Source organism: Globicephala melas, chromosome 11, assembly GCF_963455315.2.
Source record: "Globicephala melas chromosome 11, mGloMel1.2, whole genome shotgun sequence".
NCBI classification, from domain to species: Eukaryota; Metazoa; Chordata; class Mammalia; order Artiodactyla; family Delphinidae; genus Globicephala; species Globicephala melas.
The window spans coordinates 64,315,864-64,329,411 of record NC_083324.2 but is presented as its reverse complement, the minus strand read 5'-3'; the positions used below and the strand labels follow the sequence as shown (position 1 = coordinate 64,329,411).

Here is a 13,548-nt window from a genome sequence, read left to right as displayed (position 1 = left end):
AAGAGAAAGTGCAGCTTGGAGAAATGATGCAGAGAAATCCTGGCAGCGAAAAGTACACACCTTGGCATTGATATAAGGGTCAAAGGGGCCGTACTTTTTGAGTTCTTTGATCTCAAGAGCATTCTATAAAAAGGAGAGGAAAAGAAAATGTGATGATAAAATGGATGAAATATATCAAAGCAATGCACAGCCCCGAGGGGGCCCAACACTAGACAACTTGGATCTGCCCTCTGGGTGCCTCAAAAGGAAGTTAATGGGGAAGACAACCTCCAGGGCACCGCGCTCATCACCCCTCTCATCCAAGCTTCCAACTGAAGCAACGTTAATGGTTTTTAATAAATCAGTGAAATACTTGTAACCACTGCCTAGATGCATTAGGTTTTTCGAGCTATTGCAGACGTTGTGCCCAGCCCCTGCCCCACCCACCTGCCTGCCAGATACGCAAAGCACTGGGCTGGGTCCCACTTATCAATGGACACTCCAGGCGGGAGGCGGCTGTGAGCAGGACAAGCTAGCATACTCAAGTGGCTCAAAAATCCAAGCAGCTGTGTTCCAAGGCAAAAGTGAGCAAAGACAGGATTAGAAATGGTGGCTGAAAATTTCTTAAACGAGAAGGACTTTAATGGGTGACTAGTTTTTTCCACATTGAGGAATATTAGTTAAAAGCAAACCTCTTTTATAAATTTCCTCCAGATAAGAGAAATTACTGTCACATTAGCCAGGAGGAGTAAAGTTGCATTTAGGTTCTAAAGAGGCAATTCTAAAGAGACAATTTTCCTTCCTAATGTTATAAAACAAACATCCTCATTGATGATCTTGAATGTCTGTTGCTCACCTACCCAGAAAATACAGCCAGAAGGGGGAAAGGGAGGCGGATGAACAGCTGTACACAAACAATCTCCAAGTGGAGAGAGCTGGGAGCACTGCTGTAGTTTTCTCACCCCTCACAGTGAAGCTGCCCTTCTCTGAATCAAAAATGTGCTCTTAACAGAATGTGCATGGTCTTGCTGACAGGGGGACTTCAAGAATGGTTTCCTATTTTTTTGAGGAATAACCCTGATCTAATCCTACAGGTGACTGAACAATCTCCTCTCAGCAAAGTCACTAGTGAAACAGTCCTAAGCTTACTGAGAAAGGGCAGCATCTCTCTCCTTCAAGCAAATAAGAAAAGTATCTACTTCAGTTCAGAGCAGAGAGGGCAACAGGAGAATGGCTTGTCATTCAGAGAGGGCCCATCTCCTCGCAAATCGACACCATCTCAGATCCAAACTACAGGGAGGTGTATTTTATGAGAGGTTTGTCTAGAACTTACATAATTCAAATATAACTTTCCCAAAGGAATAAATATAAAGAAGAGAAGGTACAGTCTCAGAGTACCTGAATCCATGGCCAGTGTGTGGTGTTTCTGCTCAAATGCTGCCTTTTTTATTTTTTAAGAATTCTCTCTGCTTTGTCAAAGCATGGTCAGTAGTAAATGAACATTAGAGGACACATGGAAATGATCTTCATTCTGCTGAATCACCTCAGACCTCCACTCACGTGGCTTTGTGAGTTCATTTTTCAGCACTAGCATTCGTACCACCACTCCTGCAAGTTCTGATGCATGTAAAACAATGGCATGGTTCACATAGTACCAACACATGCTGGGAGTATTTCTGTTTACCAGCTAAAGCTGCACTGCCACGCTGATGGCAAAAGCCCACCAGTTTGAAATGAACTCTGGGCAATTTTGCAGGATTTGCATTATTTCCAGTCTTGCACGTGAGGTGAGTATTTATAACTTTGTTACAGTACTATTCCAAATCTGCATGATTCAAATGCATATGAAATGCACCCTTCATGGTACAAGGTTTCCCTGACGCACTAGAAGGAGTAGCGCTGGGAAGAAGGGAATCACCCTTAGGCCAGGGAAGAGCTGGTTCCCTGAGATCTGAGTTACGGGACTGAGACGGTGATGGGGCTGCCAAGGTCTGGCTGTAGCTGAGTGGAGAAAGCTTCCCTTCCCTCCAACCTGTTCATTGACTTTGGTGTGTGAGGGCCCTTGATGGATGAGCAATCGCACTATCTGGGCATCTCCTTTCCAGGCTGCCAAGTGCAGAGGGTAACAGCCTTTAGAGTCAGCCACGTTGGTCAGCGCGTCGTTCCTCAAAAGAACCTCGACCACATCCCTAGAAGGCGAAAATCGATCATGAGTTTGCAGAACCCACAAGTCTTTCGTACTAACAGTTCTGCACATCTGTTTGGCACAAAGCCCTTTCACAGAGATTATCTCACCTGGCTCCCCATCTCTACCTGAGCTCACCGCCCAGCTCTTCCTTTTATTCCATGAGCTACTTGTACAGCTGTTGACAGCAGCTGAGCCATCTTGAGGCACACTACACTGACTCATCACCTCCCGGTGTATCTGGGCTTTCTACATAATCCATCTATTTTCCATTATTTTGAAAATGTCTGGTCCCCTTGTCTAAACCTTGCAATGTTTCCTTGTTTGTGATGTTGAAACAGCATTCAGGGATAGAATTTACATAAAAGCAGTCATGCAAAACAAATATCATTATTCACCACATTATTCAGAGGACTTAGTGATGTGGGAGCTGGAAGCGGACAGGCAGAGCAGAATTAAAGTGGCTGCAAACATAAGCCAGATGCATATGGTATCACTTGATACATCCAGAAAGAAGGACTTGGCTTCCTTCTTGGTGACACCACTAATTAAGTAGATATAAATGTATAACTATCCCCACGCACATGAGGTCAAAGAAAATCTCCACTGTAAATAAAACAGCATCTGGAGATGAACTTGGCTAACAAGCTACAGTCATTTAAAGATTCACTTTAATTCAGGTTACCCCACCATTTAAGGTGGAGGGAGTCTCTACAGATTTTCTGTTAGCTTTGTCTAAGATGGTTATAGAAAAGACCATATTACAGGAAATGATCACATTCCATATATCTTAGAAAAGTTTCATGTAGAAGGAAACAGCCATTGCTTCTTTCCGGCACATCAGCATCAATTAGGCTGGGCCAAATATTGCAAAAGTGAGACAGAATACCATGAGGTGGTAGGGCCCTGTTCTCGCTCGGAAAAATCTAAATGGTCCCAATAATCCTTCCTCATAAAAACTAAACTTCTACTGCTTATCTCCTTTAGTATTAGGCCTCAAACTCCCCGATGCCCTGTCTTCCGTTACCCTCTGGTTTTCATTCTTCCTGGCAAATCTACGCTCTGTACTCCACCACTCGGCCTGCTCCTGCTCTGAGCCTTGCCATTCTACCTCACTTGAAGGGCAGCGCCCTCTTCAAGCTGCCAAACCACTGAAACCTGTGCCTTCTCTCAAACCACCACCCACCCCCTTGCCAAAGCACACCTTCTCCAGAAAACTTCCCAGACAAACCCCACACAAATCACAAATTCCTGATAACCTCTCTATACTCAAGGGAATTAAATAGGCCATATTATTTATTTATTTTTCCCCTTAAAAATGGTTCTTGTTGTGGACAAGGCTAATTTTATGAGGAAAGAGTGGCAAGCAGAAAGATAAAGTCAACAGAAAGAAAGTTTCTCATGACCACTCGATCTATTTTCAGTTTATAAAGGGACTGGTTACATAATACATCATCCAGCACCATTATGTTCTGGCTGCCCCACATTTGAGCTTCGTATCCAGATCATTGCAAGGCACTGCCCCATTTCAAAGGGGAAGAGAATAAGCAGAAGAAAGGTAAAACTTAACCTTTGGTTAAAGTTATTTTGGGAGTGGGGTGGGGAAGGATGTTTATATTATACACTAAAGAGAGACTCAAGAATTCTGGACGGACTAAATTTAGTTTTTCTCTGTTCTTCAGCATCCCTGCTTTGTACACCTTTACAGAAGGAAAAAATTTAAAAAGACAATCTGAAGGCCTGGGTTCTGAAGAGTGGGGCAGGAATGTAGCACGTTAATACTTACTTATGGCCATTCAAAGCAGCATGGTGCAGAGGTGTATACCCAGTGCTGTCAACACAGTTCACATTTGGCCCTCTCCAGATGCTATAGGGGGAAAAAAAAAGACTGAAGTCACAAACCAAATTTAGAGACATCTAGCTGCCTGGAAAAGAATTCTGTGTGGTGGTTAACCAAACGGGTTACTTCCACATGACTCCTGATAAAAGAAAGCAGCTATTTACTACAGAAATGCACAGCACTGAGGGTACACAATGGGGTGCTGAACAAGGAGTCAAGTATCAAGACAACGGTGTCATCATTTCAGAGCTTGTTTTCCTGTATCATTCTCCTCATTGGTAACTTTATTACTCACTCAGTCTGGGACTCGTGTCTCTGAATACTGTCAGGATTGTAAGAACAGCTCGTTGAAAGGTCATCAAAAATATCACTGAACCAGGGACTTCCCTGGTGGCGCAGTGGTTAAGAATGAGCCTGCCAATGCAGGGGACACTGGTTCGATCCCTGGTCCGGGAAGATCCCACATGCTGTGGAGCAAGTAAGACTGTGTGCCACAACTACTGAGCCTGCGCTCTAGAGCCCGCGTGCCACAACTATGAAGCCTGCACGCCTAGAGCCCATGCTCTACAACAAGAGAAGCCACCGCAATGAGAAGCCCACATACCACAACGAAGACCCAATGCAGCCAAAAATTTTAAAAAATCACTGAACCAAACCGTTCAGTCAGTTACAGGTACTGAGTACCCACCTCTACTCCTGGTGACTGAAGTCTTGAGAGAAACTCTAGACCAGATAATCAGGATCATTCAACCACAAGGACCAAGATCAAAGAACCCACATTCATAAAAGCACCAGGATACATGTGTTAAAATGCAAGGGACAATTCTGTCTTTCCTTTGTGAATATGTCTTATTGGTAATAAAAAGAATAACAACAGAATCTACAATTTGAGTGCCTTATTTGAATCAGAAATATCAGACTAAGACGGTTGAAATGTCATCTCATTTAATCCTCAAAGCCTTAATTCTGACTTCTGTTTCATCCTTACTACATTGGCCAGAGCCTCTAAAATACTATTAAGTAGTAGAGGGCAGCCTTGTTTTGTCCTGCTAATGCTATTGGCAGTTAGTCTGAGGTAGACACTCTGTAACATGTAAAGGAAGTATCTTATTTTTTTCCTTTTTAAATGTATTAGAAATACTGTTTAATTTAAATACGTTTTTGCATCTATGGATAATATCATAGTTTTTCACAGTGAACCAACTAATTTTTTTTTTTTTTTTTTGCGGTGCGCGGGCCTCTCACTGCTGTGGCCTCCCCCGCCATGGAGCACAGGCTCCGGACGCGCAGGCTCAGCGGCCATGGCTCATAGGCCCAGCCACTCCACGGCATGTGGGATCCTCCAGGACCGGGGCACGAACCCGTGTCCCCTGCATCGGCAGGTGGACTCTCAACCACTGTGCTACCAGGGAAGCCCTATCAATAGCTTTCTTAATGTTGAGCCATTCTTTCATTCCTGGAGTAAACCTTATTTGGCCATTATCCATTAGGGCCATATCAGTGACTTCTACTTGAGAGTATTTTACTTAGCATTTTCACATCTTCATTCATAAAGGAAGCTGGTCTAAAGTTTTTGCTTTTTGTGCTATCATTATTGGGTGATATCAGTATTAGGTTTAAGTCACAGATCACCTGAGCAGCTATCTACACATTTCTATATTCCGGAATCACTGACATAGAGCACTAAAATTATAATCACCAGTAAAACCATCTGGGCCCAGAGCCTTTATACACAGATGTTGGAAGCAGCATTATTTGTAACAATAAAACTTTAGAAATAGCCTAAAAGTTCATCAACAGAGAAATGACTATGATAACTAAGGTGGAGACAGATAGAATATTATATACTATTTATATTGCTGTGTAATAAGACAGAATAGAGGTTACAATGTAATGCTAAGGAGAAAAAAGAAAGAAAATTGTAAATATTGTAGAGAAAAAATATATATGAGAGACATTTATCAGGATTGTAAATTGAGTGCACAAGTTTACCCCATCTCCTGTCTAAAGTTGTATGAAGTGAAACGATTCCCACCCTATACCACAGATAATTGATGGACATAAAATAGAGAGATTCAGCCTAAGAAAATAAGAAAAAATGTTATCAAGTAACTGGCAATGTTGAGGGATTCCTAAAAGGCAGAAATCAGACAAGGCTATATCTACAGAAACACAACCTAGAAGAATGCCAATTAAAATAATCACATACCACTTTTCACCTATCAGACTGACAAAAATGAAAATGATGACGTTATAAAACGCTTGTAAAGATCAGGGAAACAAACACTCTTAAACACCACTGGTATGAGTTTAAATTGGGGAATTCCTCTGGGAAGACAATTCGGCAGCACCCACCAAAACCAAAAATAGGCATTCACTCTGGGCCAGCATTTCCACGTCAGGCACTATCCAACGGAAACGCTTGTACACGCGCACAAAGACACATCCTTGTTAGGACTGATCCACTGTAAGAGTAAGAACTACAAACTTAACGTCCACCTATAGGTAGGGAGTTAAATACCAGGTACCCCAATAAAATGAATTATTATGTAACAGTTAACAACAACAACAAAGGAAAGAAAACAAGGTGGACTTATTTGTCCTGACGTGGAAAGATTTTATAAGATATGCTGTGTTACAGTAAAGTGAAAAAAAAGAAGTCATTGTATAATATTCAAAAGATGAGCCCTCATTTTATAAGTACACACATGCACACACACACACACGCACACACACACCCCCTTGGATGGCGATGGGAAGCATGCTCATCCAGTGTTGACAGTGGTTCCCTCTGGGGAAGGAAGCGTGTGTCGCGGGGGCACCACAGAGTGGTGAAGGGGGACTTTCACGTTCTGCTCTGTATTCTACCACACTATGTAAAACACAGTGAGAATACATTCATGCAGTAGTCTTTTTAGAATTTTTTTTTAAAGAGGGGAAGGAACCTATGTACAGGGAAAAGAAGAGAAAAAAATGAAATGTTAATAATAAATGGTTGTATATGTGTGACATGGGTCACTTTAATAAGCATGTAGGTATTTGGCTTAAAAGCTTAAGATAAATTTTAAGTGAAAAGAGAGGACATGTGTACTGACAGCTACATTATTTGTTCCTTGTCAACTAAGGAAGCTGGTGACAAGGTCAGGAGCCTGAGTTTCTTCCTGGTGTCCCCATCCTCCATTAAGCTGGGATTCCTATAGCACCTTTCAAACAAAGAGTTAAAAGCAATGATCTCTTTGTCACATTTATACCTCATTTCCTAAACCAAAAATAATATACCTATGCCTGACAATGAATAGAACGATGGAAAGTGAAACAGATCTGGAAAATCTAGGAGGTACAATTTTCATACTTAGTTTCAAATTGCCCCACAAGACAAAAAATCATCATTCTATTATAAACTAGGTGACACTAAAACCCAAAAACAAATTATTTGCCCCAAATTACAAGCCAAATCAGTGGCAGATCCAAAGCTCCCATTTATGGTGCTCTTGGCCTTTGGCCAAACAGGGACTTTGTGATCTAACCGGATGACAAGATGAAGTGAAGATGCAGTCATACAAGGTCGCACACAATAGCAAGATGACTGGAATAAACAAGAGGAGTTGGGAAAAAGGGAATAGTAACACTGGTTAAAGCAGCTGGGAGCTCAGGTCTGTCAGCTCCTAGTACTGCATTAGGAATCTGCTACCTCTTCAACCATCTCAATCCAGGTCCCAAAGTAACCTTAAAACTGAGGTTTAAACTGCCCTTGCTTTTAACAAAAAGGCAGAACTGAGCAAGCTCTCTGTCATTTTCTAACTTTTACCTCCATGTCTCCGGTTTAGAGGTGATTAAGTTTGGATATCCCATACCAGCACTAAAACTACCTCAAAACAATTAGAAAAGACAAGGCAGAAAGATAAGCACTTTCCTGCATAAAGCTGCAACTTTCCCAACTGGGTAAGGCCTTTCCCCCTCCTTTTGCTCTAACTAGCATTTCTTCTAAATGCTCATGGGGAAAAATTTGGGGGAATGGGGAATATATTAAATAAAACCTAAATGAAGATAGAGAACTGTCATCTCTCTGCTTGGAATCTTAGCTTCAGACAGGATGGTAGTAACATCCCCCTCCACCCAAGTTTCTTCCTTTTTGGCAGCCCAAGAAAAGAGCTATTTACAATCTAGGCCTCCCTCCCTATCACAGCTGTCCTATTAGGTTTCTCTAAAGCAGTAAGTACCAAAGGGCTGATCACTGACAAACAAAAGCAGAGCACAGAGCACCAAGAGAACCAGGAAAAGAAAAAGAAAGGTACAGGAGATCCCTAAACATTTAGTGCACCATCACCACAGCACTGATTACATTTGACCTTGGACCACAGTGAATTCTTTATGCTGCGCTTCCATACTATATATTTTAAGCCCTTTAAGGGACTCCTTCATGTTTCCAAGAGCACAGCACTGTGCAAGGAACTGCCCAGGGCTACCAGTTTGCAACTTCTAACATTCGGTTTTTCCTAACCTGCGACCCCAGTGTGACATGATCTCTGTGTAGTGTAACGAACCTGCTACTCTCTATCCATTAAAAATGGCAACAATCTCTTGATGGGACATGTAAGCATACTGTATCTGAGATATCTTTACATAAAACACAGAGACAGAAGAACCGTAAGTTGGAACCAAAGTGGCCAGTCCACTTTCATCTGTGACTACTCTGTGGGATCAGGACTAAACGATATCCTACAGTGGCTCTTAGCTGTCAGCAAGCTTGCTTCATGTTGTCCAGTTACCTAACTGCTTGCTTCACACAGACAAGTAATGGCATCTCAATGGGCTGGCAGAGTGTCCAATCCAGTTCAACTGAATAAATGTTTAGGCACTATCTTCCATACGCCAGAAAGTTATAGTCTCCACCCTTGAGGAGAGTGGGGAAGTCAGACAAGTAAACAAATGACGATACACTGCGTGAATTCTGGGAAGTATGCAAAGCATAGCTCACGGGGAAATGGGAATAAGGGAGGCTTTGCAGACAGACGAGACACTTAAGCTGAGCCTTTAAAGCTTAGATGGAATCAGCCAGGCAGGAGAAACAAGGAGGAAACGCCCAAATTCAAGGTCTCCTGAGTAGTCCCAGCAAACTGGGGCAAGTGCAAGTACCTGTGAGTGGCTGGAGCGTGATGGTGAATGCGAGGATGGAGAGGCAGGCAGAGCCAGGTCATGAAGGGTCCCGTGGGCCACCGAAAGTTTCAAGCAGGGAATGATCAGATGTAAGTTTTACAAAAATCCTTCTGTTGACAGCTGGGAAGTGGGAATTTGTTATTCACCATACTGTTGATGGTTTTAAATATTTCCGAATTTGAAAAAAAAATCATTATGCTAAGCATTTGTATAGACGATAGACTGGAAGAAGTGTGTGACTAGATCCAGGGAGCCCAGCTACAAGTTAGCAATTCAGGCATGAAGTAAGAACCTGAACAAAGGCAGTGATAAGGAGCGCTGAGAAAAAAGGATAGATTCAATAGAAAAGACAGGATCTGGTGACCAAATTGGGCGGGGGCGGGTGTGTGTGAACAATTCAGTGGCTAATGAGAGAGTAATTTGAGGAGGAAAACCCGTGTTGCTTTGTTTTGTGATTGTGGCAGTATTAGGCAGGGGAGGGGAGGAGGCACAGGGAGTTTTGTTTTGGATTAGTTGAGGCTGAAATGAATTTGGACTCCCATGTGTAGATGTCCAGTCAGTAGGCAGATGAGGGTCTGGAATACCATGGTTACATGGTTAGTTTAAAATGACAATGCTCAAATGTTGACAAACATGGATGTTGCCCTTACAACGATATTATAAAGTAGGGAATACATGTTGTTATTTCCATCTTACAGGTAAGAAAACTGAAGTCCAAATGACTTACTGATTGTCATATAGCTAATTAACGTGGAACTGAAACAAAATCCCACGTCTGACTTCTAATGCATATTCCTTCTAGTTTATTCAGGCTCTTGACCTTAACTGTTGAGACAAAACAACTTGGAGGGACTTCCCTGGTGCCTCAGTGGTTAAGAATCTGCCTGCCAGTGCAGGGGACACAGGTTCGAGCCCTGGTCCGGGAAGATCCCACATGCCACAGAGCAACTAAGCCTGTGCGCCACAACTACTGAGCCTGCGCTCTAGAGCCCATGAGCCACAACTACTGAGCCCACATGCCTAGAGCCCGTGCTCCACAACAAGAGAAGCCACCAGCCCATATCACAATGAGTAGCCCCCACTTGCCGCAACTAGAGAAAGCCCGCGAGCAGCAACAGAAAGCCAATGCAGCCAAATATAAATAAATAAATTTATTTTTTAAAAAACTTGGAGCTCTGTGGGTCTCCTCCTGCATTAGTTCTTAGGAAGTCAAAGACTCTCAGAACACCAAGTCGGAAAAGGGCCTGCTCCATCACTGACCCTGTGAAGAGGGAGCAACGGCAACAAACTTGAGGGGGAAGAGAGGTTCTGGGCAGCTCTCCATCAATTCTTCATTAAATCATTAAGGTCTAAACAGGAGTTTGTCTCATCAGCCTTTTTCTGCCAAAGGCCTTCTCTGTTTTCCTCTTTTAGTTATCCTTGCAAAGGCAGATTTATCTCTGAACCTCAGGAAGGACTGGCAGTTTTCCAACAGAAGGAAGCACTGTCCAAAGTCAGTCTAATTTTAAAAAGACTTCATCTTACTCAAATGAATTTGACACATCCTTACTAAAATGCTTTCTACATAATTAACTGTTGAGCGTAAAAGGAGAGATAATAAGGAGTCTAGGAAACCATTCCCATTGTCAAAGAAGCTTGTGATCTTTGGAGAAAGACACAACTTACAGACATGAAACGATCAGACAAGAAACCCCCAAAACAATGCCAAAGGAATTCTAGTTGACTGGGAAAAACTGAACATGTATTTTTATTTCTGATCAATCCTGAAACCCACTAAAATGAGAGTAAAAACAAACAAAAAAAGAATACGAGAAGGATAACAATGAACATAAAATGTCAACATTTTTGGAAGATGAAAAGTAGATAAATTAGCAAAGCTGAGAAAGTGAACCCCTGCATCCAGGGAAGGGGATGCCAATTCACACAAGCACCCTGGGAAGGGTCAGTGATTAGAAGTACCTGGTGGCACAGGAGACCAGAGATGAGGAGGGGCTGAAAACGAGGACTTGGTACAAATTCTGTATGCAGCAGCATTAGCCCACTAGGTCTCCGGTCACATCCAGGGCAGCCAGTAGACTATTACCCCTGCAGCCAGGCAGGAGAAGGTGGATTTATTTTGCGTAGAAACTGAACCAGGTGGGCTCTAAACCCAGGGACTTTAGGAACAGCAGAAGTTAGGAAGAGGCACTGTACCGAAAACAAAGGCCCTAAAAGGAAGTTTACATCCTGAAGGACGAGGTTCCAGACCTGCTCACTCACTTGGCTCCCAAAATGCTAAGAGCCCTACCCTCCACTTGCAAACAGAAGGTTAGAATATTTTTTCCTGTAGAAACCAAATGACTCCACAGAACGGTTCAATAGATGCTGACTTTCAGGGATTCCCCAACAAAGCAGGTGGATTCCTGCCCAAACACCCTAGATAGAGCATATAAAACCCATCCCTGACAAGTTCATCCCACCTCTATACAGACCATCCAATCGGCTTTTTTGGTGTCTCACTTTTAAATTAAAATGACAACCAAGGATCACCATACATTTGAGGAAAGCATTCAACATGAAAAGAGAGAGCACAAAACAAACAGAATAAAGGGACTCTAAGGAACCAAATAAAACTTCAACCCAAAAAACCTATTATCACACAAGAACTGGATTAGAAAAAATTAGAACAATCAGTGTAAAGCTTTTGGAAATTAAAAAATTATAGTAGTGGGACTTCCCTGGTGGCACAGTGGTTAAGAATCCGCCTGCCAATGCAGGGGACATGGGTTCGAGCCCTGGTCCGGGAAGATCCCACATGCCGTGAAGCAACTAAGCCCATGAGCCACAACTACTGAGCCTGCGCTCTAGAGCCTGTGAGCCACAACTACTGAGCCCATGTGCCACAACTACGGAAGCCCGCGTGCCACAACTACTGAAGCCCGTGCGCCTAGAGCCCGTGCTCTGCAACAAGAGGAGCCACCACAATGAGAAGCCCGCCCACTGCAATGAAGAGTAGCCCCCGCTCACTGCAACTAAAGAAAGCCTGTGCACAGCAACAAAGACCCGATGCAGCCAAAAATAAATAAATAAAATAATTTTTTAAAAAAATTAAGTAGAAATATAAATAAAGAGCTAGATGATAAAGTTCAGTAAATCCTTCAGAAAGTGGAACCAAAAAAGAGATAGGAAATTCCAGAGAAAAGATAAGAAAATTAGAGGACCAAGAGTTCCAGAGAAAGAAAGAGAGGAGAAAATTATCAAAGAAATAAATTTTCCTAGAACTGAAGGATATGAACTTCCAGTTCAAAGAGTCCATCTTATACTTAGTACAATAAATAATTTTTAAAAAGACCCATCCCAAGGCACACTGTGAAATTTCAGAATACATGGGATAAAGAGAATACAGTCTCCAGAGAGGAAAAACAGTTCACATACAAAGGACTGACTGGCATCAGAATTTGCAATAATTTCAAGACTTTCAAAAAGTCTTATGGCTTTCGTTTCTGTAAGCCATAAGACAAAGGAGCAACGCTTTCAAAATTCGAAGGTGAAATGATTTCCAACCTAGAATTCTACAGCAGACAAAGAATCAGTCAAGTATAAACAGAGAATAAAGATATTTTTAGACATGCAGAGTCTTAAATTTTACCTCCCACACACCCTTTTATCAGGAAGTGACTGGAGGATATGCTCTACCAAATAAACGAGCAAACCAAGAGAGAAGAAGACAGGTATCCAGGAAACGGGACAAAAAAAGGGAATCAAGTGTACAGCAAGCCTCAGAAATACCCAACCATCGCTGGAGGATGCAGGGCTTTGGCATCTGTGGGAGAAAATGAAACTGACAAGATCAACTGATGGGTCTGCCTGGAATGTGGAAAAGAATATTTAGGGATTTAAAAAGTATGGTTTTAGTTTGGGGATTAAGGGTGAGCTGGACATAGGAAACTCAGAAAACCAACAAGAGAGGCAGAACGAGAAAAAAAAAAAAGGATTGGAGTATATTAATTGGTTCAGCAGGTGAATAATACTAATAGCATAATAATATAAACATTAGATACTGATGTAACTAAAAATTGTGATATATCTGAAGGATGAAGGGGGAGGCAGTGGACCGAGAGAGTGCAAGAAAGCTAAACTCTGCTCTTCCATAACAAAGACTGAGAGAGAATGTGTAAAATTTTTAAATCAAGAAACAGCAACATAAGCATAATAATCAGAAATATGGAGGAAACACCTGAAGCTCAGAGCTAAGAGCTAGAAGTGGCTGCTTTCCCAGAAAAGAACTCAGGTGTGTACAAATGCCCCCTGGTAAGGATGGTGCAGAAACGATTCTGACACAACACGTCAGGCTAGACAAGTCCTTGTCAACTATGAAATGTATATTTCCGGTCACCTTGGCTTTTGT

General features: G+C 42.3%; 1 protein-coding gene across 1 annotated transcript in view; it reads right to left on the bottom strand.

Moving 5' to 3' along the window:
• The window catches only part of ANKS1A (ankyrin repeat and sterile alpha motif domain containing 1A), a 188,062-nt gene that overhangs the window by 109,257 nt on the left and 65,257 nt on the right, over positions 1-13,548 (bottom strand). Inside the window, 3 exon segments of the mRNA XM_060308659.1 lie at positions 61-123; positions 2,012-2,168; positions 3,951-4,031. Of these exon segments, the coding sequence (XP_060164642.1) occupies positions 61-123; positions 2,012-2,168; positions 3,951-4,031 (301 nt within the window).